We start from the raw sequence: 27,299 nt of genomic DNA, 5'->3' as shown, positions 1-27,299 counted from the left end.
TAAACCGCTTTCTAAGTTCTCTGCAGTAAAGACCAGTATGAATGAATGTAAGAGGGTCTTCCTGTGTTCTAGGCTCTAAAGTGTCATCTTTTATCCCAGGACTTTTGCTCCAGTTTGGGATGTGTTCAAGACCTCAACTGAAAAGCTTGCCAGCTGTCACATGGAGCTAGTGAGGAAACTACAGGAACTTATAAAAGATGTTCAGAAGTATGTGGAAGAGCAGGCCAAAGCACACAAAAAGGTATGGAGATGGAAAATAAGGAAATTGTAACATTCAAGTTCTCAAATGTTAAATCTTGTCTCAACAAAATCAGCCGCGCAAACATTTTTCAAGGATTTACGCCAGTTTTCGTATTTTGTGCTCAACACACATTGCTGTCAGATACCAAAAAACGTATACTCTGAGTTAGGGCTGGGTGATATGGTCAAAATCTTCGATCCCAATATTGGGCATTTTTATATGTCAATAACGATATATCACGATATAACCTGATATCTGGTCATTCAAGAAATACATACTCTATATGAGACAACCATATGCTAAAGCCTAGTTTTTTTACTCGTGTGAAATAAATACTTGACAAATGAAAGGTACGGAGTATTTTCTAATTTTATTAAGAACTTCAGTGGAAAATGAACATAACGTGCAAGGATCAGAACGTAAAGCATCATCCAAATGACATAAATATTGCCTCAACACAGTTCGGCTACTGTTTTTTTACCATCACAATAGTATTAATATAGAAAAATACATACAACAGACATTTTTGTATCCTTTTGACGGCACATATCATCATATCGCGCAGCCCTACTCTGTCTGTCATGCCTTCCCTTGAACGTTTTTTCTTAAACTCCTTGCTCCAGTTTTGCCACAAGTTTATCTTTATTGAAGATAATATACAGTTTAAATAAATACCTATTCTTCTATTTTTTCCTGTTAAGAGTTGTTTTACAATGTAGTTATTGTCCCTAGAGTAAAATAAGTTGATTGTATGGACTTGAAGTCAACCCTCCACAAGAAAAGGAAATAGTTTAATAGTTGATCCCATCCTGAGAAAATGTAGCGTGCAGTGTTATTCTATGAAGCATTTATTTTTACACCTCACTCCTCTATCTCTCCTCTGCTGAGACACACCATCAGCTCATATCTCATGCATGAAGCCACGGAACCCAAAGTAAAATAGGAGGTCAGAATCAGTGGAGCTGTGTTTGTGCTTTCAGCATGACAAAAAGGCTGTCACAGTTTCTCTCGGTCACTTCCCTGCACTCCCCGTTTCTCTCTGCTTTGTGTTTCTTGGCTTACTTGCAGATACAATGCATACTGTAGTTAAGCGGTGTGAATAACCCAAAATAAACACCCGTCTTTGAGTGGGTGCTCAGAATGTGTACTTAATTTCTTTTGCTTACTCCACTGATGTTTACAGTATACCATAAATGTGTCAACAATGAGTAACAAAGTTCAGGTTCAGTGATGATGACGAGTAAAACAAACGCTCAGCTTACTGTGTGGCCACTTTCATTACCCCTAAATTATATTTCTTTTTTTTATGTACTTCAATTAAGTTAATGTGGAGAGCTATACAGATGGAACAAATGTGGTCTATTAAGAACCAATGCAGAGCCTTATACATGTTTAACAGCCACTGTATAGCTTAAACTGCTCCCTGCTGTACTGTGCAACAGTTCTGTGTCACATGCTGGAGAATGAAACTGATGGACTGCAATAGAGTTTTACTAGAGCAATAAAGGAACTTTGTCTACATGGAAATTATGTCTGTTATTTCATCATTAAGTCATAATAAACAAGGGGATCCCAAGACAAGTGTTGACTGTGTATTATGTCAGTTTTTATCTATACCAGAATCAACTCCATAGTTAAATATTAGAGCAATGGGTGACACTTGGACAAATTATTCCGCCAGTTGTTAGCTGCGTTACTTTACCAGTAATTTGTGTGTTGTTAGACAAAAGAAGAGGTGGCGTCCACCCTGGAGGCCGTACAGAACATCCAGACCACCTCTCAGGCTCTGCAGAAGTCCAAGGAGATCTACAATGCCAAAACTGTGGAGCAGGAGCGCCTCCGCAAAGAGGGGGCCACCCAGAGAGATGTGGACAAGGTGGGAGGTCACATTCGCACATACGCACACCCACATAGTCATGGTATGGTAATAAGGCATGATGAAGTGCCTTAACACTGCTGTCTATACAGAAACGTTAACCCCAAAAGCTTCTTGGCTTCAGATGTTAAGTGGAGCTCGGTTTCCATGCTGATTTGTCAATTGGTCTGAGAAAACAGAGGCCAATTGTGTATAGCACATAAACTGATGATAGCAATGTATCTGTCTGTTTATATTTTTGCAGGCTGGAGTGAAAGCCAAAAAAGCCACAGAGACCTACAAGTCATATGTGGAGAAATATGCCGCAGCTAAGTCAGAGTTTGAACAGAAGATGACAGAAACTGCACAGGTATTTTTAATAACTCTGTAATAACTCTTTCTCTCTTCTGTGTGGATGTGCTTTAATGAAATATGTGCTCACAGACTCTGTCTAGTGTCTGTCTCTGTGTTATGCAACACTTTCATTGTGTAATCTGTTAGTCCCGTGTGTGTGTGTGTGTGTGTGTGTGTGTGTGTGTGTGTGTGTGTGTGTGTGTGTGTGTGTGTGTGTGTGTGTGTGTGTGTTCGTTCCACGTTTCTAGCTCTGTATCATCTCCAGATTGTGTTTTTTCCTCTGTAACGGAATCGTTGTGGAAAGCCCTGATTGGATCCATCTGAAGGACTGATTAGATAAACTCCAAATTAAAATCAGATCAACAGAACTTGGCCTCCTTTTCCTCCTGCACCACAGCAGCTCCGCCACCAGAAATGGTTCCAGTTAGCCTAGCGTTTTTGTTTTCCCCCTAGAAAAAGCAGAGGTGCAGCCCTGCTTCCCCGGGATCACAGTCTACGGCTCATCTCAAACGCAGCACATGTGGACATGAGTTATAAACACTGAACACATGTGCTCTCTGACATCATTGGGGCTCCTACATGTGTGTTCTCTTTGTCCGAGTGTGTCTGTGGGTGGGTGGGTGTGTCTGTGTGTGAGCATATGCTAGCCGTTATCGTGGTGAATGACAAAAGTACAGTCTTATTTGTGTCCATGTCTCTGTAGTGTAGATGCAGGAGTGAGTGGCTCTTTTATCTGTGTGTTTGTGGTTAGATCTTCCTCTGCATCCTCACTTTGATTTTACAGTTCATGATTATTTATACCCATTCTCCTTGGTTAACCCCAGAAGCCCAGAGTCAGACTTAAATGGAAGTAAATACTAGCATTTAAAGATGTGATCTACACCACTTGTGTGTGCGTGTGCGTGCCAGAGCCATAGATCACCCAAACAGACACACAGGAAGTGGCTGGGGCAGAATAAGGAAGTGGAGTTTCCTAGGCTACATTTTGTCCTTTTTAACTTATTTTTGTTTTCATGTCTGTTTAATGATACTGTCTCCACGACGCAGATTTGTATTTGCATGCAGTTAATCTCAAGTGATTTGTTGCATCGCTGTGCCATAACTACCCTCGCCCTCTGTTACAGAAATTCCAAGACATTGAAGAAAACCACATTCTCCACTTGAAGGAGATCATTCGGTCATACTCGCAGTCTGTCGACGAAACACACATTCAAATAGGAGAGGTGAGTGTGTACGCATAAACACACACACACGTACATACTCTCAAAAATTCCTTTGGGTGGAGTAGGTGTCTTGTTGACCTGAAGCTCTGCTCACTGGGTTCACTGTGTGTCATGTCAATTAGTGTCGTCTTTGATCTCGCTAATCGTTTAACTGAGAACCAGGAAATGGTCCATTCAGCCTTTTATGCCAAGCAATTAAAAACTGATCAAAACTCCCTCTCAGCCTATCTAAAACACCTCCAGAAGTCCAAACATTTGCCAAATACCGTGTCTGATAGTTAGAAGTGCTACACAGTCTTGTTTGTTCCTGGAAGAGTGTGTTTAGGTTTGAGAAAATGGCATCAAGTTCGATCAAATCCAATTGTGAAGGCTTTCAAACATTGTTCACAATTATATTAATCAGTATTTAATGTTAACCGGAGATTTCTTTTCATTTATTTATTCAGCAATCATACTTACCAGCTCCACACAGCATAACTCATGACTAACTACAATCTGCTGCTCTGTTCTCATTAATCTGAAGCTGCTCTGTACCGATGCTGCTGCGGTTGTCTTATTGCCTATAGAGGGCGACACAGCTCCACCAAGAGTATCCCAGTCCAGCTTGTGCAGCAAGTTGGAAAGAACGTGGAGCGACAGGCTACCGCAGGTTATTCAGCCCCACAGTTCCTGCTCCTTAGCAGGAGATGGGCAGTGCTGCTGCCTGTTGCTGAGCCAAGTTAAAATACTGCCTTAAGTGGTCAGTCTTTCCAGACAAGAAAAACCAGAGTAGACTAAGAAAATAGTGATTTGGTGATACATGCTCTTCAAACCAGGTTGTGAGGGACCTTAGGAATTTTAATATCACACAAGGCTGAGGCAGGAGGGAGGAGGGAGAGAGCAGGGCGAAGGAGGTTGGGACCATCTCTGCAACATTGTGCTTAGTCACTGAAGCCACAGGCATTCGTGCTGACAAGCAAACACACAGACAGAATCATTTATTTGCACATACTTGCATTTAAAATATGGAATATTGTGAGTGCTGTTTTTTTTTTTAGCTAGACACGTGCACACACACTGATGACATACAGCCCTTCTGCTGTGTGGTTTGGAGTCAGTTTATTAACGTTTGTGCTACCTTTTTATTTAAGCCTTTATTTCTTGAGCAAGTTACAGTGTCAATATTAATCTTCAAAATACAATTTACTACCCTTATGAGGCTTTCAATGTTTGTATACGATATGTGTGCTAAGGGAGTGCAGATAAGCTGAAAGTAAACAAGTACATTACAATTTTTTTTTATCAAAGGAGGTCACTGAACTATTATCACACTCTTGACATTGCAATATGCACTGGCTTGAGTGATTTAATTAAGCTTAATCCCAAATGTTCCAACAAATTCACAAAATGAATATACAAAATTATATTATTTATTCTTGCCAGTAATGACTTACTGTAAGATCCTGGAAAAAAATAACCGGTAGCCTTGATAGCACTTAAAGGGAAACTCCACTTTTATTTACAGTCGGTCAAGGTCTGTTTACAGGTCTTGTGATGTACTGCTGCATATGTGAAAAAGTCCTTGTACTGTAGCTGCATTAGCAACTTTTAAAGGATGGTCATAGCGCCTGCAAAGGGGCCTGCACATCTGGGCTGGGATAGCATGAAGCGCTGTGTGTGTTACCCCCCCTAGTGAAGCTCCTCGCTGGCAGGCGGATAGTAACAGTTGAGGACTCCACGTGGATCACTTTATCAGAGGAGACATAGCCGTCTACACTCCCACCAGGTCAACAGTGGAGTTAGTAGTGACTTTGACTGTTGTACAAGGGAATTGCTTTCCAAATAGTAGGGACCGGTGTTGGGGCTGCTGTCAGTCCAGGGGTATTAAACTACCAGAGACAAGTGATTGCAGTGCATGAGACTGAAGGTGTCACTAAAATCAAGAAGTAATCATGTCAACCTTACAGGTATTTTCAGACAAGGCTCATCCTGTATCAGCTCAGTGGGCATGAAGGATAAGAGGGTTAGAAAGGATGCAAGGGAGAAAGTGAGCAGTGTAAAGAAAGGAAAAACACCATATATAGATATATTAAGTACAAATATGAGTGGAAAGAAGTGCAGAGTGTAGTTCAGAGAGCTTTAAACTTACATAGGGCAGGTGTGTGTGTGTGTGTGTGTGTGTGTGTGTGTGTGTGTGTGTGTGTGTGTGTGTGTGTGTGTGTGTGTGTGTGTGTGTGTGTGTGTGTGTGTGTTAGGTTTGCGTGCTGTGTTTGTATTTGTAAGTGAGTATAGGTGTGTGGGGATCCCTTGAAGGCAGACCCATGTTCCAAGCATGTGGTCAAAAGTCTCTGTGGGGCAAGTTGTGTGTGTGTGTGTGTGTGTGTGTGTGTGTGTGTGTGTGTGTGTGTGTGTGTGTGTGTGTGTGTGTGTGTGTGTGTGTGTGTGTGTGTGTGTGTGTGTGTGTGTGTGTGTGTGTGTGTGTGTGTGTGTGTGTGTGTGTGTGTTAGGGCGAGCAGGGCACGCAGGTTGATGACATTACAGCCCTCTGCCATGGCAGCAGCACCTGACAGATCGCGTGTGCTGCACTGAGCATACTTCCTCACCACGGCAACCTCCCTCCCTCCCCCCCCCTACATCCTCTCCTGCCAGGGCACAGAAGGCTAATGCACTCCACCTCGCCACAGGGGCCTGGGGGGCAGACACATATGTGTGTGTTTGCGTGTGTGTTTGTTTGATAGTGGAGCCACTCTGTGCTTACAGTATCACGCACATCTAAATGGTTTGTTGAGGTGGCTCAGTCAGCCGCTGTTCTTCATCCCCATATACATCGCTTTCACTTCCCCCTCAGTAAACACACAAGCACACATGCACATCCAAAAACAAACAAGCAAACAAACACTATCCTTCCTCTGATATTGCCCAAAGGGCATCAACAGACCACAGTGCCAACAACAATGATTCAACCTGACACAATAGAATCACAGTAACTTACAGTTTGTCTCCACAGGCCATTACAAAATAAATGTTATGAACATCAACTACAATCAAAGTAGCGTGAGTTACAGGGAGAACTAACAGCGACAGACGGCATTTGTCCCCCTTCATCTATATCATAAAACAAGTCACACCAAACAGTACGACATGACTGAAAACATAAAAGTCAACAACGATAACCGAACAATAAGTTTAATGTCGGCTTACTGAACACTGAACTACAATTCCACCAGCTGGTGTTGGGATTTTATATAATTGATATACTTATATATCAGTTACGAAGAGAAAGTGTTCACTAGTTCACCAAAAAAAACAAATCAATTGGTGTGTACAGGATTACCGGATTCACTTAGTGCAGCTTTAAATTGTCCATAAACACATTATATCGCAGTTTTGAAACCTCACCAACATGGCTCCAACTCACTAACAAATGAAAACGTCTCGGCAAACTGCAGTACAATATTTACTATGTGTTGTTCCATCTCTGCTGATGAGTTTGAAAGTGGCTGTGCTGCCAGTACTGGGATATGTAGTTAATCTCACTTGGTTAAACACCTCTGTCAAGTGTTGAGTACTAGCAATCATTCCATTTTTCTGTAAGAGATTAAAAAACCCCAGTAAATGGCCCAAAATACACTTTTTCATTAATTAATTGCAGTGAATATAGATGATGAATAAAACAAACAATTCACTGTGTATATTCTTAACTCCATCACCAAATGAAATCAAAAATTCACCAGATTCAGCTACAGTTGGACATGTTTCCCAATGTGCTTTCTTGAAAAAGCCTCTTAAATACCAAGTGAAGGCAACTGTCAGTAAATATGATTTATTGTTTTGGGTCTTGTAGGTCCAAAATGAATTTGTGAGGAACATTGAGAACACCTCAGAGGAGAGCTTAATACAAAAACTGGCGGAGAGCAAAGGAACGGGCAAGGAGCGACCAGGTAAGCCACCAGAGTCCTGTATGTTTTATTCAAATTATAAATGTTTGTCAGTGTCTGTGTTGCGCGTACATCAATGAGTGTTCAGGGGGAACGGGACTTCTGTCTGTTCCTGCGTTTTGGGGAGCGTAGGGGTGTATAGAGAGGGGCAATTAGAAGTAAGAGAAGGCCATCAGAGTCAATCATAGTAATCTGCTGTAAAGGTAGGCAGGCTTGGCATTCCAGTAAGCATGTGACACACAGGGGCTTTGCTGTGCTTGCAGACTAAGCAGGCAGAACCAACCTTTTCAGGAGGTCAGAGCTCAACAATGACTCTTGTGTAAACTTTGCCATGCCACAATAATCAAGGGAATACTCCTCAGACTCCTTTGGCTCTACCCACTCTCCTCCCTCTTTTTCACACGCACACGCGCATACACACACACACACACACACACACACACACACACACACACACACAGCTCACAGCTTATTCATTGATAGTGATAGATTAATGTTGTTGGTTTTTTTTTCCCCAACTATTTTAGTTTTACTGATATTAATCAGTGTGTAAAACTGAATCTGCATGTAAACAGTTTAAATCCCTGTCATAAGTATTCAATTACTTCACTAGTCCCTGTCCCGTACTACATTACGTCAGGTCGCAGACACAAAGGGTTCACCTCTGCTGTGTTTGTGTGTACACAAATGGTGACCCCTGTGTCCAGACGTTGGTCCAAGGAGGGGTGGCCTTCATTTGTTTGGACAGCAGAATTAATTGAGGCTAAAAAAACGGTCAGAAAATTCCTCTTGTATCAAGCTGTTCATTAGGGATTGCGCAGCAGCCCCGGCCCTGTCAGAAAAATAACCTGTCCGTCCCCTGATTAAATAGCTGAACGGATGGCCGGTCCAGTGCCTTTAGAGAGAGAGAGGTTGAATAAACTTTCTATTGCGGAAACAATCCCAAAGTGACACGCTGCGAGGCAGGGGGGTTCGGAGTGTTCAACGATATCCAGCTGAGCTGTCAACTGGCGGTGGGCCAGACACGCAAACCCCCTCCACCCCTCTACCACTCCCAGTGCCATGTGAAGCATATGCAATTTAAAAAAACCATTCTCCGCTCATGCGTGACTGCATGCTTCCCTCACAGAGAGTAGAAAGAAAAGAAACATCTTCCCCTGTATAAACAAAGTCGTCTGTCTGTTTAGGAGATGTTTAAACAGTTCCTAATGTCTGCCCAGATTTAGGTAATATTCATGTGTCTGGTGTTTAGACTTTTCCTGCAGTTGGTGTGCATAAATATTGTCAGATGCAATCGCAGGATGCTAGCGGCAAAGAGTTCCTGCTCTGCCTGGGCCTTACGTAGCTCATCAGCATTTGTTTAGCATCCCAAAACTCGAATTAAGAACGCAATGTGTACCAGTAATTTCCCCCTTTCTGGGTCCTTTTTTATTTCTTTTGTTTGACGATTGCTTCAACTGATGCATTTAATGAAAGATGATGTCAAATGAGTTAATGAGTATGAGCTTCCTCTCCAGGATAAGGTACACCTCCTGAGTTAAAATATTCTCACCTGTTTTATGTCAGAGCAGTGACCGAATGGAGGACGATGGCAATACCATCTCTCTCATTTCCTCCCTTGAGAGAAAGTTCTTGAATGAGCATGCCAATTTAGTTTGGATTGGCATGAAACTCGCTCGCACACAAAAACAGTCGTTCGTGCTGTCAATGTGTATTTGCCGGCGGTGAAGAGGCCTGATATTGCACAGTAGAGTAGATCGGTCATTGGTGTACTTTATCCACTTCACTTGGCGTGATGCGTGCCTCTCGTGACTCGCTGCTTCCCTGCGCTTCACTCAGCCTTGCACACGCCAAACAATGCGTCAATTCTGCTCGTGACTGGCATCCTCTGGGGAGAGCGCGTTGGACTGCTGCTACTGTATACATTTTGAGTTAAAATATCATTAGCTTTGTTGTTTTCAGGTCAAGGCATGTTAGTGTATCGGAAGTATTGCCAGAGGGTCCTGGCCCATCTCTCTCTCTCACTCTCTCTCTGTCTATCTGGTCTAATAGCAAACACAGACTGGATGTCTTCCAGGTCATGCACTTTAAGACAAAAATACTTTAAAATACTTAAGATGGCATTTGTGCACAGATGTGTTGTTTTCTGTTAAGCAGCCAGTTCAAGTCACACAACTACAAGCGAGTGTAACAATCAAATGCACTGTAAGGTGTGTTTAAATTCATAGTTAAACATGGATTACGTAGGCTTATGCAGATATCAGACTAATGTAAATTATTTCAGTTTGTTTTGTTGTGTATTTAAGGTGTCTTTTTAATAGGTGATAACATCACACAATAACAGCCCAACCTCCCGGATTTCCCTGATTGACATGCAAACTCATTGCCTGCCCTGCATCTGGTTTTCCTACTGCTGTTAGAGAGAGAGTGTGTGTGTGTGTGTGTGTGTGTGTGTGTGTGTGTGTGTGTGTGTGTGTGTGTGTGTGTGTGTGTGTGTGTGTGTGTGTGTGTGTGTGTGTGTGTGTGTGTGTGTGTGTGTGTGTGTGTGTGTGTGTGTGTGTGTGTGTGTGTGTGTGTGTGTGTGTGTGCGCACGCATGTGTATGTTAAAGTGCCTTCCCTTTGGAAAAGCCTCCATAAATGTTTCTGGAGGCACACTTAAAGCGTGACAGTCCAAGTGCCGGGCCTCGGAGGCAAATGTGTATAATTGATGAGCATCAAATTAAGTGTGAACTTTGTTGTTCCTCGCTGTTTTCTCATCATTTGAATGATCATCTGAATGACCAAAAGCAATGTTATTTTTTCTTAAGATTAATCCACGGCTGGTTGTGCTCCAAGTGATATTATGGCTGCTGGCTGGAATAGATACGACAATTTGTTAGTTCAATCTATTTATCAGGGTTGCCATGATTATTTCAGTGGCTTAGAATGTTTGGGTGTGCTTGATTACGTTTGCTTCATATCGTCTGTTCTTTTTTTTTTTTCTGGCCATTTCTTGCATGCCAGAGAGAGAAGGAGAGAAGGGCATCTCTTAAGCCCGAGAGCAGATTTGTCCGTGTGGTTTTAAACACTTCACTGCATATAATCTCGGAGTTGTTTGTCTTATTGTAATAGGGTTAGTGACTTTGGGTGTCTGACCTGAATTGACTTTTTAAAGTATTGAGTATTGAAAAATGCCTCCTCATTAAATACCCAATTTCAATACTGAAGGAATAAATCTCATCAGCGTCAGTGAGCCAATAAGCATGCAGCATGCTTCAACCAAGATCTAATAATGTTTGTGATTGGCTGTCTAATGTTACAGGTCGTGGAGACACGCAGGAAAACCTCAATGTTACGCAGGAGCTAAAAAATAAATGAAAAGATTTGTGCTGTAACCTGTGATGTTTAAATATATTTTTTTAATAAAATTTGTATAGTTTAGGAACCAGTATCAAAGTCACGGTATTGATATCGGTACCGGTATCGACATATTTGTTTTAATGTTACCCAGCCCTAGTCATCATACCTGCTGTTTGCTGTGAGCACCAAGGCTCCTGTGGTATATGGAATTGGTTTATGATTGTGTGATTTTTTTAAATTTTTTTTTTTTAAGTCCATGTGAGGAAGACTCTTTGCTGTAGAGTAGTGCTTAGCATCCCCAAGAGGGAGTGTCACATCTCTGTGAGGTCCACCAGACACACAGTTGACTTTGCTATTGACCCTGTCTGTTCTCTGGGACCAGACCAGCCCTGTTTGTATACACACTCTGTATGGCACGCCAGATTCTCTCTGTGTGTGTGTGTCTGTGTGTGTGTCTGTGTGTGAGTGAGATTATTGCGTGATGTACATTCACAGCATTCACAGCAGTGGGTCACTGACCCTTTCCGTGCCAAATGAACCCAAAAGATTTTTTTTTTGTCTCATTAGGACCCATTGAGTTTGAGGAGTGCAATGCCAGTATTGCAACTGAAGGTATGTCTAATAACAAAATTAAAGGTAAGGAAGATTTCAACAAACAACTGCAAGTTGTGTTTCACTGAAGCATTGCATGTTTAAAGCAGAGCAGATTTAATGTCATTTTTTTAAATATATGTTTGAAAAATGCTTTGTTTATGTGTTAAGGTGCCAAACCCAGAAAGAGGAAGCCATTTGGCATCCCCGGTCGTAGGAAAGACAAGGACACAGATTCCACGTGAGTGAAGACTTGTGCATATTTAGTCCAACGACTATTTTTCTTTTTTCTTTCCCTTGGGTAAAAATTTTACGACTTTCTCATCATGATGTGATTTTGTCTTTCAGGGAGTCTACAGAAGTCGAAGCTGCTGTGAGTATGATTTTAACCAAAACAACCATTTATTCTTAGAGTTGATACTACAGTGGATATTTCAGCAGCAACAGGAGGAGGTGGAAAAGATCCTTGTTCATTTTATTCTCTCTCACTCTCTCTGTTCCCTCCCTCCTGTTTGTTTTTGTAGATTTGCTCATTCATACATTCATTCATTCATTTCTCTGTTTGTGCATGTAGAACACTGCCAATGGCGCGCCCCCTGGATACTATGGGGCCATAGACATCCAGAATGCTGTAAGCAAGCTAATACGCACACACACACACACACACACACACACACACACACACACACACACACACACACACACACACACACACACACACACACACACACACACACACACACAGAGTAAATCTTCTATCCAGACCTTCTGTTTTGTTTTTTGGTAAATCACAAGAACTGAATACATTTCATAATACATATTTTAAAACAGGGGTACTTTATTATTTTCTTATTTTCACTGTCCTGTATTACTATGTATATTACATTTGCCTTAGAAACAGAATGCCATTAATGAAAGATGAACTTTCCATCTATTAATAAACTACATCATTTACACTTGAAATTTAGATCAAAATAAAAATAAAAACTTAAAGTTTTAAAGTTTTGACTTGAGTTAAGATTTAGTGTAGAGAGAGATGAATATGCAAAAAACAAACAATGAACAGGTACTATTCAACAGTTCATTGTTTGTCCTAGGTCGAGTGGTATACATACATTACATGTACCGGCTTATTTAAAGAATTGATTTCCTATTTGATTGAAAATGTAAATTTCAATGTTATTTGACAATACACATACAACGCATTTATTTTTGGTTTGTCTTAATTGAAGAGTTTTTTTACTTGACTTTTTTTTTTCGATTTTTATTGTGTAGAATATTCCCCAAGTTGATGAAGAGGGCTTCTGTATCAGACCGGAAGGAAATGAAAACGATATCCTTTTTATTTGTCTTGATGCTGTTCACACTCTAAAGCTCAGTCCAGCTGATTAGACATTAAGGATCTGTGACTATTTGTTTTTCTGTTCACACACGCCTGCAGCCTGAGGCCAGGGCTGGATAAAAAACTGTAGATGATCTCTCTCTCTCTCTCTCTCTCTCTCTCTCTCTCTCTCTCTCTCTCTCTCTCTCTCTCTCTCTCTCTCTCTCTCTCTCTTTTATTCTCTTCTGTGCCTGTTGTCGTCTCCTTAACTTTTTTCTTTGCTCACATGCCAAAGAGAATTCCTTCTATTCGTCCAGTGACTCAGAGGATGAAGATGAACCCAGGAAGTTCCACGTAGAAATCAAGCCCGTTCAGCCAAACAACGGCCCGCATCAGAACCGAGCCACCATCGACGAGCTTAAAGCCTCCATTGGAAACATCATCCTGTCACCCTCGACCTCGGTATGGCTTCATGACGCACCAAAACCACACCAAATACTAGAAATCCCCCAAAACAAACCTGCTGCTGTCCTGCTCTGCCTCTGCAACACTAGAGGGCAACAGGAGAATATGTAACCTCTGTCTGGGTTGATGGGAACCGTCCCATCCTTCTTGTACATGCCGTTAGTCGCTCTTTCTTGAAACTTATTTTCATTTAAATTGTAAATGCATCCGTATTACATTTAAAACGTGTATTTGCCGGATTGGCCTCTGATTCAGTGAGGTTCCAGTTTGCACACATTTTATTATTTTTCTTTACTTTGAATTCAGTTTCATATCAAACAACCTTGGCATATTTCTTTTTTTCAACAAAAAAAAAAAAAATATATATACACACAACTCAGAAACAATCATATCTGAGTTCTGATGTGGTTGGATTTTACTGCAGAGTCACACACATGCACACTGCCGTCCTTGTAGGAATGCTTTGCGACACACACACACACACACACACACACACACACACACACACACACACACACACACACACACACAGAGCCCTTCATTCAGCTCCTTGTCCCTCACCTCCCCTCAATCTCTGACTCCCTCTCCGCTGCTCTGTGAAAATAGCCGCTGTCATTAAAATTTAAAACCACTACTGCTTGTGTGCAAACTTGCACGGTGTGTGCACTGGGCTGTTGTTGTTGTTGTTAATGTTGTTGTGGAGAGTCTGAAAAGGGCACGCTCAGTGGCGCAAAGGGGGTCTAGTGGGTTCCAGCCGCTGCACTCCCCGGCTGCACATTAAACGAACGTCGGGACATCTTCTTCACGGCTCTGGCTCTCTCCCTCAGACACTCCCTCTGCTTTGACCACTGTTTCTCCTCCCTGCTTGTGTTGCACCTCACTCTTTTTTTCCTCCTTTCTTTGTTTGCTTTCACTCTTTTGGTTTTACTGGAGCCCACTTCTTCTAGACAGGACTCTGTTGTGGTTATTTATGAATACTTTATGGGGTTAGTTGCGTAGTTTGTACAAATGTTTTTTTGTTTGTTTTTTCCACACTAGGAATTAATGATAAAGTTTATAGAGGATATATTTTCTAGTTAATGTAACAAGATTCAGGAGGAAAGATGGTCTCTTTAAAACCTTTTGACTTTGTTCATTGCAGTTTAGTTTCGGTTGTTGTCGAGACTTAAACCCACAATTACTTTCTCATCCTGAAAGTACAAAAAAAAAAAACAGGCCGCTGTTTGTGTGCGTTGACTCTGATTTGCATTTAAATATCAGAATAGTCATTTGATTATGTTTGCCTTACTCTCTGTCTGTTTAGGTTTCAGTTTCACACCCTTTTCCTACTTTGCATTTACCGCTCCGTTCTAGATTAAAGTTGAAACATACATTCAAGGTGATGACGAACGTTGCATCATCTGGTGTGAATTATTGAGAGATTTTCTTTTCTTTTTTTCCCCCTCAGTGCTCATTTTTTCTGTCTTTTTCATTTCTCCTCCTGTTTGGTTCCCCCTCTGCGGTGTTCCCTTTATTGAAATAGCAATGGAAGTCATGTGTGTGTGTGGCCAGCAAGAGCCGTAATTGAACCCATTTGCCGCTTAGCGCCTGTGGGACTAAACCCTGGCCTCACAGCTCTACGGTGGTTAAACGCTTTTGCTATGTTCCTTAAACCCATTTTGTTTCTTTTTCTCCTCTCCTCCCTTGACAACCCCCCACCACCACCACCACCACCTTTCTCCTTGTGCGAATAAATTCTTTATTGAAATTGATGCTCTAAGTTTCCATTGGTTTGGTGACCCTCAAGAACAAATCTTGCATATCTTGTTTTACGCAGCATGACACGGCAGATTTATGTCCAGAAAAAAAGCTCCGTAAAGGAAGTTGGTGACGTGTCGGGGAGGGGGGGGCCACGCTCTCTGTTGTCCCTGATCGTTGTATGGGCTTAGATGCATGGTTTTGTGCTGCTGAATATTTCACCCTAGGTTTAACGTCTGGTATGTGTGAGTGGAGAGTAGCCCTGTGATTTACTGTCTTAAACTCTGTAGTGGAAAAAAAAAACTTAAAAGCGTTTTCACTTTTTTCATCATGTTTTATATATATTTTTGAAAACGTATATATCGTTACACAAACACTGTCAAAGGCTTATGGTTCCACACTATTTGACATAATAAAAAGGCATGTATTGGTTTGAGCTTCTTAAGTTGCACGTGTTGTAACGAAGCAGAGAAAAACACGATGACCCTTAAAACACGTCGTTTTACTTTGTATAAAGCATGTTGATCTGTTTTATGTCTCCTGTATGGAGAGCGATCATTTCTGTCGTGTCAGTTTTGTCTTACTTGGGATTTTATTTCTAACAAACTTCTGGCAGGTAACGGTTGCAAATTCGTGGTGGGTCGCATGCGTCTTCGGTTAATTAATGTCTGTTTTTGTTTTCAGGGACAGATGCGGAGGAACCAGTCTAGTAAGTATTTTCTTTGTCTGACCTCTCTGTATCTGCGTGTTGCTGGGTGACTGTGAAGGGGGTCGACTGTACGACTTCTCAACTACATTTTTCTTGGCACGAGTTGTTTTTAAAGAGGTTGTCTTTTAAAAAGGAAAATCCAGAAACTTTAGCCAAAACCAACATATCCCGAGAAAAAGTAAATAAGTGTTCTTTTCTGTAAATGTGAGCTTGAGGGATATTTCCCCCCCATGGTACAAATAAGATAAATTGCTTATTAGCTGTTTATATTTTGACATGTCAGAAATGATCTGTTCCATTCTGCAAGCTGGCGCAGTTTGGAGAAGGTTTGTGTGTTTCATGTCTTCCCCAAGTGCTTGAGTAATGCTTTAAAGGTCCCATGACATGGTTCTCTTTGGATGCTTTTATATAGACCTTAGTGGTCCCCTAATACTGTATCTGAAGTCTCTTTCCCCAAATTCAGCCTTGGTGCAGAATTACAGCCACTAGAGCCAGTCCCACAATGAGCTTTCCTTAGTATGTGCCATTTCTGTGTCTGTAGCTATTGAGGAGAAGATGAGGGATGGGGGGGGTGTGGCCTTGACCAACTGCCACTTTGCTCGTTTGAAAGCCATGATGTCTCTCTTTCTCATGGTCTCTCCGGCCGAATTCTCTGGGCAGGTAAAGCAGAGAAAGGGGAGGTAACCTTGCTCCTTATGACCTCATAAGGAGAAGATTCCAGATCGGCCCATCTGAGCTTTCATTTTCTCAAAGGCAGAGCAGGATACCCAGGGCTCGGTTTACACCTATCACCATTTCTAGCCACTAGGGGACCATAGGCAGGCTGGGGGAACTCATATTAATGTTAAAAAACCTCATAAAGTGACATTTTCATGCCATGGGACCTTTAAGAATATATCCACCAATATGTCATCTATCCTCCTCCATGAGGTTTTGATGCAGGTTTGAGAAAGCATTGAATATGAATCCAGAAGGTCTTTTTTTTTATGAGTTAAAAGTTAAAGTTCATCTTCATTTCAAAAGGTGCTTTCACACACTGTGTTTGTACATAACTATATGGTAATAATATTCCCATTCTGCAGCTGAAACAGTGATAGAGATCAATTTACACAAGGTATTGCATTGATAGATGTACTATACATACGCTCATTGATCACAGGAGTATCGACATTAAGCGCTATTGCTCAGGGCCGTGGTGAGTATGTTTTCACTACAGTAGTTAGCCTCCCACTCCCCTCAAAATAGCACACCCCTTATCTCTGTCCCCTGCAGCCAGCTGACACAAGCTAACACCACTGACACTGTGTTCTCTCACTGCAAAGCTTCACTTTATTTTTAAGAATTGACATACCCGTATGGTTTTATATTTGGGTTCTCTCAATTGTCTCCTCTTACCTCTGGTGCTTATGTGCTGCTTCAGGTTGCTTATATGGATCTTTTCAATGCATTGTAACACTTTGGAAAGGGGCACATAATTAACAAAGCAATGCCTGGTTTTATATTTAGTTGCCAAATCACTTCATCCCCTATTGTAAAGTGTTACCATCAAATTAAAAAAAAACACATTTTAAGTTAACAATTTGCAGTATTTGGGTAAGATTTTAAGGTTTTACTGTGCAAAGCAGAAATAAGAAGAATATCGTATCCAACCTAAATCTTACTGCAAATATACTTTCATGCCTTTTCATAGCAGATGGTGGTTCTCATTTGTTCAGTCAGAACCTCAGTTTATATTTCTGGTCTAAGGTGGGATGTAGTTTAAACATGGCAAATGTCTTTGAATAGTCTCCGGTGAAAACCTCCTGTGTTGGGTTTTTATTTTTTAGTCGCTGTGAAAGTGAATTTGCTGTCATCGCTCTGCAGGTCTGTGGGTCTTAATTTTCTGTTTGTTTTTCTCTCTCTGCAGGTGATGAGCTGGCAAAACCCAGAGTGCCAACACCATATGAGTATGTATGAAAGTGCTCATGACTGCCACCATTTTCATCATGTTCACAGTATCTTGTTTTGTATGCGTTGTGTGCATGATTTTTCTCGGAAGCAAATTGCTTGAAATCTTACTGTAGGTTTGACTTGACCCCCTCTCTCAATTTCAATTTCAGTTAAATGCAATTCAAATTGCTTTATTCTCTCTCTCTCTCTCTCTCTCTCTGTCTGTCTGTCTGTCTGTCTGTCTCTCCTCCGGCAGACTGACGCACAACGACCTTCTGTCTCTGGACCCGTTCGGCCCAACTCTGGCAGCAGGCTCCTCTTCCTCGGTGTCCTCATCAACAGGTAATCCCAAAGCCTCTGTGCGCGCATATATTTCTCCACAACATCAGATTTTACCGTTATCTACAGTAACCCTCGACGGTGCGTAGCAACAATGTAAGGGTTACTGTAATTCCTTTAAAGTTGTAATCCTGCGGCCCTTTGCTGCATGTCATTCCCCCTCTCTCTCCCCCCTTTCATGTGTATGCTGTCCTTTCAAAATAAAGGCCTAAAAATAACAAAAAAAAGAATCTTGAAAAACCATTTTAGTCCTGGTTGATTTGGCGACAACCGTGGTTACAGGTGGTAACAGCATATATATTCAAATTAGTTTATTAGGATAAACCCCTTGAGATGTATCATCTCATTTTCGAGGGGGTCCCAACATAAAACAAAATCATTACATGACAACAGAGGAGTGACAGAAAATGAAAAATACAATTAGCAATATGACAACGTACATACAAAAAGCAAAAAAATACAAAAAACAAAAACAACAACAACACATGCATATGTTCGTCAATAGATTAGAACCGCTAAATGGCCAAGATGGCCAATAATAAGGAAACAGTAGTGTCATATATGATCATTAGGTATAATGTCAGAAATACAGCAGAACTGCTGTAACCGTTTACAGTGCAGCAAAACCAACTTATTATTTAATAAAGAAGTCAGTCAATAATAACTGCAACGGTGATCTGATTTCATGCTGCACACGGTGCAAGAATTTCTCACTAAGTAGAGAAGGAGTTGGTTATCTTGCTGAGAAGTGAAGAACAATGTTGGCTTTGCATTAGCAGTAACTTAAAATGGCTCTGACACAGTGTAACGGCAGTGAACAGTAAACAGTGAGGCTGATATTCATGAGATAAAAATGCACTAGATTACATGTATGCATCATTTTCTGTCAATCTCGTTGTTAGGTCTGTCTGAATTGAGTGCGGGAATGGCAGACTCTGCCAGTACCAATAAAAAAACAACATTATAGAGAGGTAATTATGTAATTATAGAATCTAAATGCATTGAATGGCTATTACGGAAACAATGCAGACTGTAGATAGTATCAAAAATGGGGTTTGATTTCCTGTTGTAACTTTAAGGAGCAACCACACTAGCATTCGGTCTCGTTTGATCCAGTCCTTTTGCCCTTTCTGTTTTTGATCTCATCTTCTCTCTATGCACTATGTAGTGTCCGCTTCCCTCTTTTTCTTTTTCTGAGCTACTCCGTTGGAAGTGTCTCCTCTCAGGGCAGTCCCACATGGAGGAACTGACCTCTGAGGTCAACAGATTATTCAACTTAAAACGGCAGTTTTTTTTTGTTTTTTTTATCCCAGTCTGCAGTTTGTCTTTTCAATCATTTCACATCATCTTTGTTCTCCTCCTGTTTCGTCTAAATCTTCTTAAAGTCTCTACATTAATACTTTTACGATAGACATTTGAATGTTAGTTTTACTTTACTTTTGAGTGTTGATGGAGGGATTCTCGTCGCTTTACGTGCATGACACCAGTGTTTAAACAAAGTGACATTAGCGCTGACCCATTGCCTAGGCTAAGCGTAATCCACAGTTAATTGGCACCTAGTTGAGGTCAGAGGGTTGGCTATAAAGCCCACTGGCACGTATGTTGTCAAACATTGTCTCGTTACTGTCAAAGGTCTCGGCTTAGAAGTCAAAAGAGCATCGTAGAGTGCCCTGATTAAGATTCAGTGATGGGAATTAAGTCCCCGCTTACAGCCTGTTAATTCTCTCTGTGTACAGTGTAGCATTGTTACCCACTCCAAATGCACACATGACACATTAAACTTTCACTGAATAAGGAAGAGATTGTAAAAAAAAAAAAAAAAAAAATGTATTGTCATATGTTGTGTTTATTGATATGATTGTACATTTCCATCTGTTTTACATATATATTTTTTTTTTACTTTGCATTTTGTTTTGATTACAATGTAATTGAGTTCAAATTACTTGATGTTTTATTGGTTTTATTTATTTATTTATGAACTTTTCTTGTTAGACCTTGCCTCTATCTTCCTTTCAATCCCTCCATCTCCATCTTTTCTGATGAATGACTCAGACGTCTTTCTGCCAGAGGCCTCAGGTAAAATGTGTGTGCCCCGTTTATCAGACAGTGATCTAAACGAAAACTTGTTTGATCAAGCTATCATCAATGACTGTTATGCATAGTATTTATGTTCAATTTTTGTTTCTCTTTATGTAAACCTTTAAGTATTCTTTACTTCAAATGCGTGTGAACATGTGTGAGAGTCAAACTGATAATTATCAGGACGTGTGTCTAAAACAAGGGTCATCGCTTTGCACATTTATGGCTGATAGGAGGATAGATTTTGGTTTAAGATATGCATCATATTTCTTATAAGATATGATACCAAAACTATGGTTTCAAAGCATTTGCATGTGTTATAAGCCCATTTTGAGCTACAGTGGATACACATACTCCATGAGTCTATTTTCATGTTACAAGAAAAATATGTAGTAATTGTAGAAAATGAACAGCCGCTGACTAAAGATTTAATAATGTGTATATAGGTTTAACTTTGCCAAAGTAGTAGCAGTAAAGTAGTCCAAAGTCCATATTTGTATACTGTGTGACACAATTAAAGGGAAAAAACAACATAATGTAAACGCCTAGAAAAGACATAAACACTACCATTACTCAGTACCACGGAGGTGTTTCATATTTAGTTGAATGCCAGCAACAGACAAGACCATACAATTCTACAATTTCTATCAAACAAATACTGGTAGAAAAGCATGTTTTCATGTTCGAGGTAGGGCTGAACGATTTGGAGGGGGGGGTGGATTTTTTTCTGCCAGATATTGTGATTACGATTTGATTTGCGATTTTGTTTTCTTAAAAGTTTAGCTAAAGTTCAATATTCACTGTGTAACAGATAAAACATGTCATGGACCAATATAACATGAGACACCATCAAAACTGCTCTATATTCTTATGTAAGAATGGGAACATTGGGCCTCATTCACCAATATCTTCCTAAGTTTTCTCTTAAATATGTTCTTAAGAAGGTTTCTAAGAAAAGTTTACGCCGGATTCATGACGTGTTCTTAAACACCAGATTTGTTCGCATCTGTGTTCTTAGGATTGATGAATCCCACGTCTTCGTAACTGAAAGCGCGTGCCAGTTGTTCCTAATTAGCATAAAAAAACGCCCCGCAAATTCCCATATAAGGACATGACACTTCCTGTGCACCTCCTGGGAGACAGGTTTTCGGAGATTGTCGGAGCCTTGGTTGAGGAAGTACTGAATCTCAGTACTTAAATAAAAGTACAAATAACAAGAGACATATTTACTTTAGTAAAAGTATAAGGTGTCCACTACCACAAACAAGGCCTGGCTTTTTTTTTTAAAGTTCCTATCGTAACCAGCATAAAACGGAAATGTGTTGTTAGAATCGGAATGCGGTTGGTTTTATTCATGGATGTATTTTAAGACCGTTATATTTTCTTTAACCATGCAAGTAAGCAAATAAAGTGTGTGAAGCAGCGCAAATGGGGAGATGTGAAGAGTCCAGCCAAATAAATAAGATATGAACGCGTCTTACGCAGCCTGGCGGAGGAGTAAACGATGCTGTGGAGAGAAATAGATATAGCAACTATGATTTAAAAACGGGAATAATAAAAACAAATGTTTTCATTTTCACTTTTACCGGAGGCTGTATTACCGAGGGTCAGTGGCGCTGCGCCCGGGCTCTGGCGCACCGGAGCCGGTGTTCTGACGATCTATGCTGCCTTGTCGAAAAATGCTACCGTAGCGTAAATCGATAGTAGAGTCTATCGAGTCGCGCTGCCATCACTCAAATGTGCGTAAGAGTGCTTTTCAGTGTTGGTAGATTTTGTTCTTAGCTAAGAACAAATCCAAGTTAAGAAAACATTAGTGAATGCCAGAATCTTCGTAAAAAGTTCGTAAGAAGGGTTTAAGAACACATTTCTTTGTAAGAACGGTTGGTGAATGAGGCCCATTGATATGAATTGCCAGAGATAAGTGTTTTTTCTTTTAATAAGCATGGGACATTGAACAGTCAAACACAGAACATTTATCACAAAAGCTAAAGTTATAATAACAAAAAACAATTACAATAAAAAATGCCTCAGTTCAATAGCGGCATCTACATATTGCACCTTCTACGATCATGTTGAATAACGTAATGAAAAATAAATGAAAAATCCACTGAAAATAGGACATTTCTGTAAACAATATGTGATATGTAACATCATTCCAGCATTTATGAAAAAACAGTACATATAATAATGAAAAGAGGAATACAATATGTTAAACCAAACATTCAACTGAATATTGCTCATTCGATTAGCTAATCGCATTCTTTCAAATCTCGATTTTGATTTGAAAACGATTAATCGTTCAGCCCTAGTTCGAGGTAATCGCAATAAAGCTCACGTGTTTGCTATTCTGGTGCTGCTAACTGCTGAGGAGTCACTTTTGTAATTAGCTGGTGTTACTAAATGTCTGGTTGGTTTACCCTCTATATACAGTATCTCTTTGCTTTGCATTTGTCATGTTTATCGCCTCTGTCAATCACATCGCCCCCCTCCAGCTGAGGCGGTGACACAGCGGGAGTGCTCCCCTCCCCTGGCAGAGAGCCAACAATCCAAAGATGTCTCCTCTTTCTCCTCATCCACATCCTCTCCCTGGGACTCGCCAGAAAACCCTTTCCAAGCACTCAAGCCCATACCAGCGAGGGCCCAGAGCGCCCCCATCACCCTGCCCACCGAGCCAATTGACCCCATCAAAAGCCCGGCTGCGGCCAGCCCTCCGAAGAGCGTTGACGCCTTCTCCTCCGTGTCGTGGTCCCAGAGCCAGTGGATCGCCTTCAGTGATAATTTCACTCCAGCTCGCCGTCAGGGCTCGGGGTCGTCTGTGAAGGAGCTCCAGAGGCCTCAGGCCGGCTCCGGCTCTGGCAGGTCAAGTCGCTTCCTCTCCGATGACTCTGCTGACGCCTACTGCAAAGCGGCGGGCAGCGGAGAAGACGGCAACCCCGGTTTCTCTGATGTCTTCTCTGGGATTACAGATAGGGCGATGGCAGCAGCTCCATCAGGCAAAACATTCACTGGTAACATTATTGCTGATGCTAGAGACGTGTCTAATGCCTGAGGTTTGGAGTTTTAGTTTTGCATTTTTTTATTTTAACTGTATGTTTTCATACTGTGCATTTCTTTTATATTTGAAGTTGACAATTTGCATTATTTTTTATTATTATTTATTTATTTATGTTTCAGAGATATGCTTATCTAACTCACTGACTGGTTTGCAACATGTTTGTCTTTGAGGTTCTTTTTCATTCATTTTGGAATGTGTTTTACTTCTATGTTGTTACCTGTTATGCTTTTCATTATGGTTGCTATTATGTTCTTTTTTTATTTTTATTTTTTTTAACTAGAAGTCTTGTTGCATGATGGTTTTGCGTCTACGTGAATGAAGCACAGTGTATACATTGTTGTCTGTTTGTACCCGAAGCCCTTTGCTGTGTAACTGCCCCTAACCAGTCAAACTTCCATGTGTTTCTCGGTGTAGTGCCAGTACCAAACCGGCCAACGACCCCGCTGACCGCCGGAGCCCTGGTACCCCCACCACGACCCTCCTCCAGGCCCAAACTCCCCACAGGAAAACTCACAGGAATCAACGAGATTGTGAGTAACCCCAACATCCCTAGATTATACGTGCAACACAACATTGATTGCTGTTAAAATGACAGTCTGACATTGTACTACCATTCTAATTGATGGACTCCCTTCACTCAGGTACGGCCGTTCAGCCCACACAAGACATCGAACGCCAGCCCTCCTCCTGCTGCACCACTCGCCCGGGCAGAGAGCTCCTCCTCCTTGTCCTCAAATGCCTCACTCAGCGCCGCCAACACCCCCACTGTTGGTAAGCCTCCTCAGTGTATAGAGAATCTACTTTTCCTTGGAACTATTTCTTCTCCTTTTCTTCAGCTCCTCGCCAACCTGCCACATACCTTTTGTCTCTGCAACACAATGCGCTGTTGTCCTCTTCTCTCACTCCTCCTTCCTTGACTCCTCTCCTTACAGGAGCCGAGCACACCTTTGCTCTGCCCCTCTCCTCCCCAGAGCCAGAGCTGCTCTCCCCCGCTCCTTTCTTTGTCCAAAGCCAAAGTGAGTCTGCCTTTCCAAACTTCTGTCTCCCTAAGAGACACTCCTTTCCGTAGTGGCTACAATCATCATTTACTCTACTCTGCATACATTTCACTGATGCTAATACTGTCATCATTAGGGCCTGTTAGCTCTTTGTTCATCTCTGTGCAATGATCATATCCGTCAGCTTAGGGCTCACCTGCCACAATCACACATTCAGGACTTACAACTGTGCTCAGCATCATCTCTTCTCATCATTTTCAGCATTTGTGCTTTTGGGTTTGTTTATCTCCTTCCTTTCTCTTTTATGCCTTTTAATTTGGCGTAAAGAGGACGATGTGTTCATAGCGAAGCTGCCTACCTTTGAGAAGCGGTGTGAAACACCAGCAGGTATGGTTCATACAAGAAGACTCTTCTGTATTTAACTAAAACTAACACCAGTCTGTTTGATAGGCTGGATGGACAACTGGATATTGTCTACTTGCTTTGCAATGATTGCATTTCTGTCTTGTGTGCTCTCCAGATTCCTCTTTTCAGCCCATTTCTCACATTTGTCTTTCTGGCAACAGCATCTGCTCCTAACATTATAAAGATTTGATTGTTAAAATAATGAAGTAATGAATGATTGACTGGTACATCTTTTGTTGACTTTAGTTTAATATGCTGTCTAATGTAATCGTGTCTGAATTCTATGAACTAAAGCAGCTGGAGCACGATCTACTCTAAAAATGTACCTTATTTTTCTTTATTTGAAAAATAACAATGTACTGATTTGCAATGCATGAATGACTGACTGACTTCATGAAATGCAATAAAACAAATATTCTAAATTATATAATGCATCTTTGCACGATCAAGCCTTCCTAATTCCGATGTGAGCTTTGGACCCCGCTGTTGTAAAAGTCTGATCTGCAGCTGAGTCAACAGACCTCAAACTCTGTGCCTTTCTCATTCTCAGGGACGTCTCGCGGTCCCAGCCCTGTGACCCTGGCATCCCAAGATGCTTTGCCCATTGCCGTGGCCTTCACAGAATCGGTTAATGCTTACTTCAAAGGAGCTGATCCCACTAAGTGAGTCTCACATGACCTCCCGCCGCTCAAAGGCCCCGACATGGACCTGCACGCATACCCATTTTTGTCCATATTAGAACTTGAACTCCAACACATATGATGTTATGCGTTCTACAGTACAGTGATGTACTGCCTGGTCCCTAGCCCAAACTACACTCAGATCTTTGGTTGTGTGTGTAGCTCCCTCTCGCTCTGCATGTGTGGAATGTTTTGCATTAGTCTGACACCATTCTTTCAGAGTGGATAACCTACATGAGGCAGATTATAGTCTGGGGCAGTGAAAACATACAGCCATTTATTGGTTAACTGCTGTTAAATTGCTGCTGTGCAAAAGGCTTATTTTTGCAGGGATTAGTGAATGGAACATTTCATAAGCAATGCAGCGGAGACACGGTGCGAGGTTGAGACTCGCTGTGGGCCGATTCCACCCCAGCCTAGCCCCAACGGAAGGAAGAAACTGGATTTATATTAGACTATAGATGCATGCAGAAGTGTTCTAAGAAAAGTGGAGATGTGTTACACCTGTGACCTAAAGCCAATGTGTTCAATGTCCACTTTTAAAATGGGCCTTTGTTAGATCTTTATATATAGATATATATATATATATATTTTTTTTTTTTTTTTTAAGCGGATTTATAGGCTAAAGTACGATCCATAATTTAGAATTAAATAGTTTCAGATATTTTTCAAGCAAAAATGCCAAACATCCTCTAATTCCAGCTTCTCAAATTATTCAATTATTTTATACTTTCCTCTATTGTTTATCATTACCTATTGAATAAAAAAGAATATATTTGGGTTTTAGACTGTTGGTCAGACCTAACAAGTTAAAAGGTGTCAACTTAGGCACGCTGGGAAATTGTGAAATCTTTCTGATATTCGATAACCTAAACAATTATCAGTTCATTGAAAGAAAAAAACCCACAGATACCATGTATGACATAATTCATATTGGCGTGGCTACATCCCACAGGTGCATTGTGAAGATCACAGGAGACATGACTTTGTCGTTCCCCATGGGCATCATCAAGGTGTTCACCACCAACCCCTCCCCGGCCGTGCTCACCTTCAAACTGAAGAACACCAGCAGGTTGGAGCAGATCCTACCCAACCAGCAGCTACTATACAGGTGAGCCGTCCAGAAGAGTTACACCCAAAGGGGCCGGTGTGGCAAGTGAAGAGTTTTGGAGAGCCGACGGGTTGCTAACTTGTCAGAGTCGTGGTTAAGTGAAAGAGGGGATTTGGACGCGATGATTCGAGTGAGAATCGAGGAAATGTAGTCTGCGTCAGTGAGAGGAAATTCAATTAGTAATCTGACATGAACCTATCATTAAGCTGTCGGGGAAGTATTTTCCACCAGACTTTAACAGCCAGGTTCTCAACAGCCCATGTCTCTTCTGAAATACTTCACAGCCTGAAATGGCAAAGAACAGCAAACTTCATAGAACAGCTGCTTCATTTATCATACACTATTTTACCTCTCACCTCTTTAGTCTCCGTCAAAGGTGTTTAACGTATGTTTCGCCTCACACGCAGTGCACGTTTCAGTATGCCGCAATTTGTTTTTGGTTCCATTTTTAAAATTGCACTTTTTTTAAAACAAATGTTATGTGACGTGAAGTTCATATCCTTTCTTAAAAAGTAAATGGAAATGACATCATGACAACATTTAATGCTTTTCGCACTTCTTCTCCCTCTCAGTTATCCCAAGACCTAATGGTTGGAGTAATTGAATCCGATGGAATTCATGATTTAGTAGCTGCTTGGATATAACAGGGTCACTTTTTCCAAGCTATTAGAGCTTTGCACACAAAGCCAGGAAGAGCAATGAATAATTGAGCCTCCGATTATTCCTTGTGCATCAGTGTGTGTGTCTGTGTGTACATATATTTCTGACTGTTTGTCTTTTTATCTAGTGATCCTTCCCAAAGTGACTCAAATTCCAGGGACTTCTGGTTCAACATGCAAGCGCTGACGTCCTACCTCAGAAAAGCCTCAGAGCAAAACCCTACAGCTTCCTACTATAATGTGGACATCCTAAAATACCAGGTCAGTCTGCCAACGCTGAGCCTTAAACAT

General features: G+C 41.2%; 1 protein-coding gene across 7 annotated transcripts in view; it reads left to right on the top strand.

Annotated features, from left to right (window-relative positions):
* The window catches only part of fcho2 (FCH and mu domain containing endocytic adaptor 2), a 51,114-nt gene that overhangs the window by 17,915 nt on the left and 5,900 nt on the right, over positions 1 to 27,299 (top strand). Inside the window, exons 4-26 of one of the 7 annotated variants that reach the window (XM_028601262.1) lie at positions 100 to 241; positions 1,965 to 2,117; positions 2,362 to 2,466; positions 3,575 to 3,673; positions 7,497 to 7,593; positions 11,498 to 11,566; positions 11,693 to 11,762; positions 11,870 to 11,894; positions 12,096 to 12,152; positions 12,797 to 12,854; positions 13,129 to 13,304; positions 15,729 to 15,753; positions 17,660 to 17,699; positions 17,939 to 18,024; positions 20,014 to 20,097; positions 22,593 to 23,108; positions 23,570 to 23,685; positions 23,797 to 23,926; positions 24,088 to 24,171; positions 24,481 to 24,540; positions 25,109 to 25,220; positions 26,194 to 26,349; positions 27,137 to 27,269. In XM_028601262.1, coding sequence (XP_028457063.1) covers positions 100 to 241; positions 1,965 to 2,117; positions 2,362 to 2,466; positions 3,575 to 3,673; positions 7,497 to 7,593; positions 11,498 to 11,566; positions 11,693 to 11,762; positions 11,870 to 11,894; positions 12,096 to 12,152; positions 12,797 to 12,854; positions 13,129 to 13,304; positions 15,729 to 15,753; positions 17,660 to 17,699; positions 17,939 to 18,024; positions 20,014 to 20,097; positions 22,593 to 23,108; positions 23,570 to 23,685; positions 23,797 to 23,926; positions 24,088 to 24,171; positions 24,481 to 24,540; positions 25,109 to 25,220; positions 26,194 to 26,349; positions 27,137 to 27,269 — 2,593 coding nt within the window. The remainder of the gene's footprint in view (positions 1 to 99; positions 242 to 1,964; positions 2,118 to 2,361; positions 2,467 to 3,574; positions 3,674 to 7,496; positions 7,594 to 11,497; positions 11,567 to 11,692; positions 11,763 to 11,869; positions 11,895 to 12,095; positions 12,153 to 12,796; positions 12,855 to 13,128; positions 13,305 to 15,728; positions 15,754 to 17,659; positions 17,700 to 17,938; positions 18,025 to 20,013; positions 20,098 to 22,592; positions 23,109 to 23,569; positions 23,686 to 23,796; positions 23,927 to 24,087; positions 24,172 to 24,480; positions 24,541 to 25,108; positions 25,221 to 26,193; positions 26,350 to 27,136; positions 27,270 to 27,299) is intronic. The other 6 variants (XM_028601263.1, XM_028601265.1, XM_028601269.1 and 3 more) reach the window with 6 other exon arrangements.

The sequence above is a fragment of the Perca flavescens genome, chromosome 16 (assembly GCF_004354835.1).
Source record: "Perca flavescens isolate YP-PL-M2 chromosome 16, PFLA_1.0, whole genome shotgun sequence".
NCBI lineage: Eukaryota > Metazoa > Chordata > Actinopteri > Perciformes > Percidae > Perca > Perca flavescens.
Note: the sequence above shows the minus strand (reverse complement) of the source record. Positions and strands in the feature narration are given on the sequence as shown.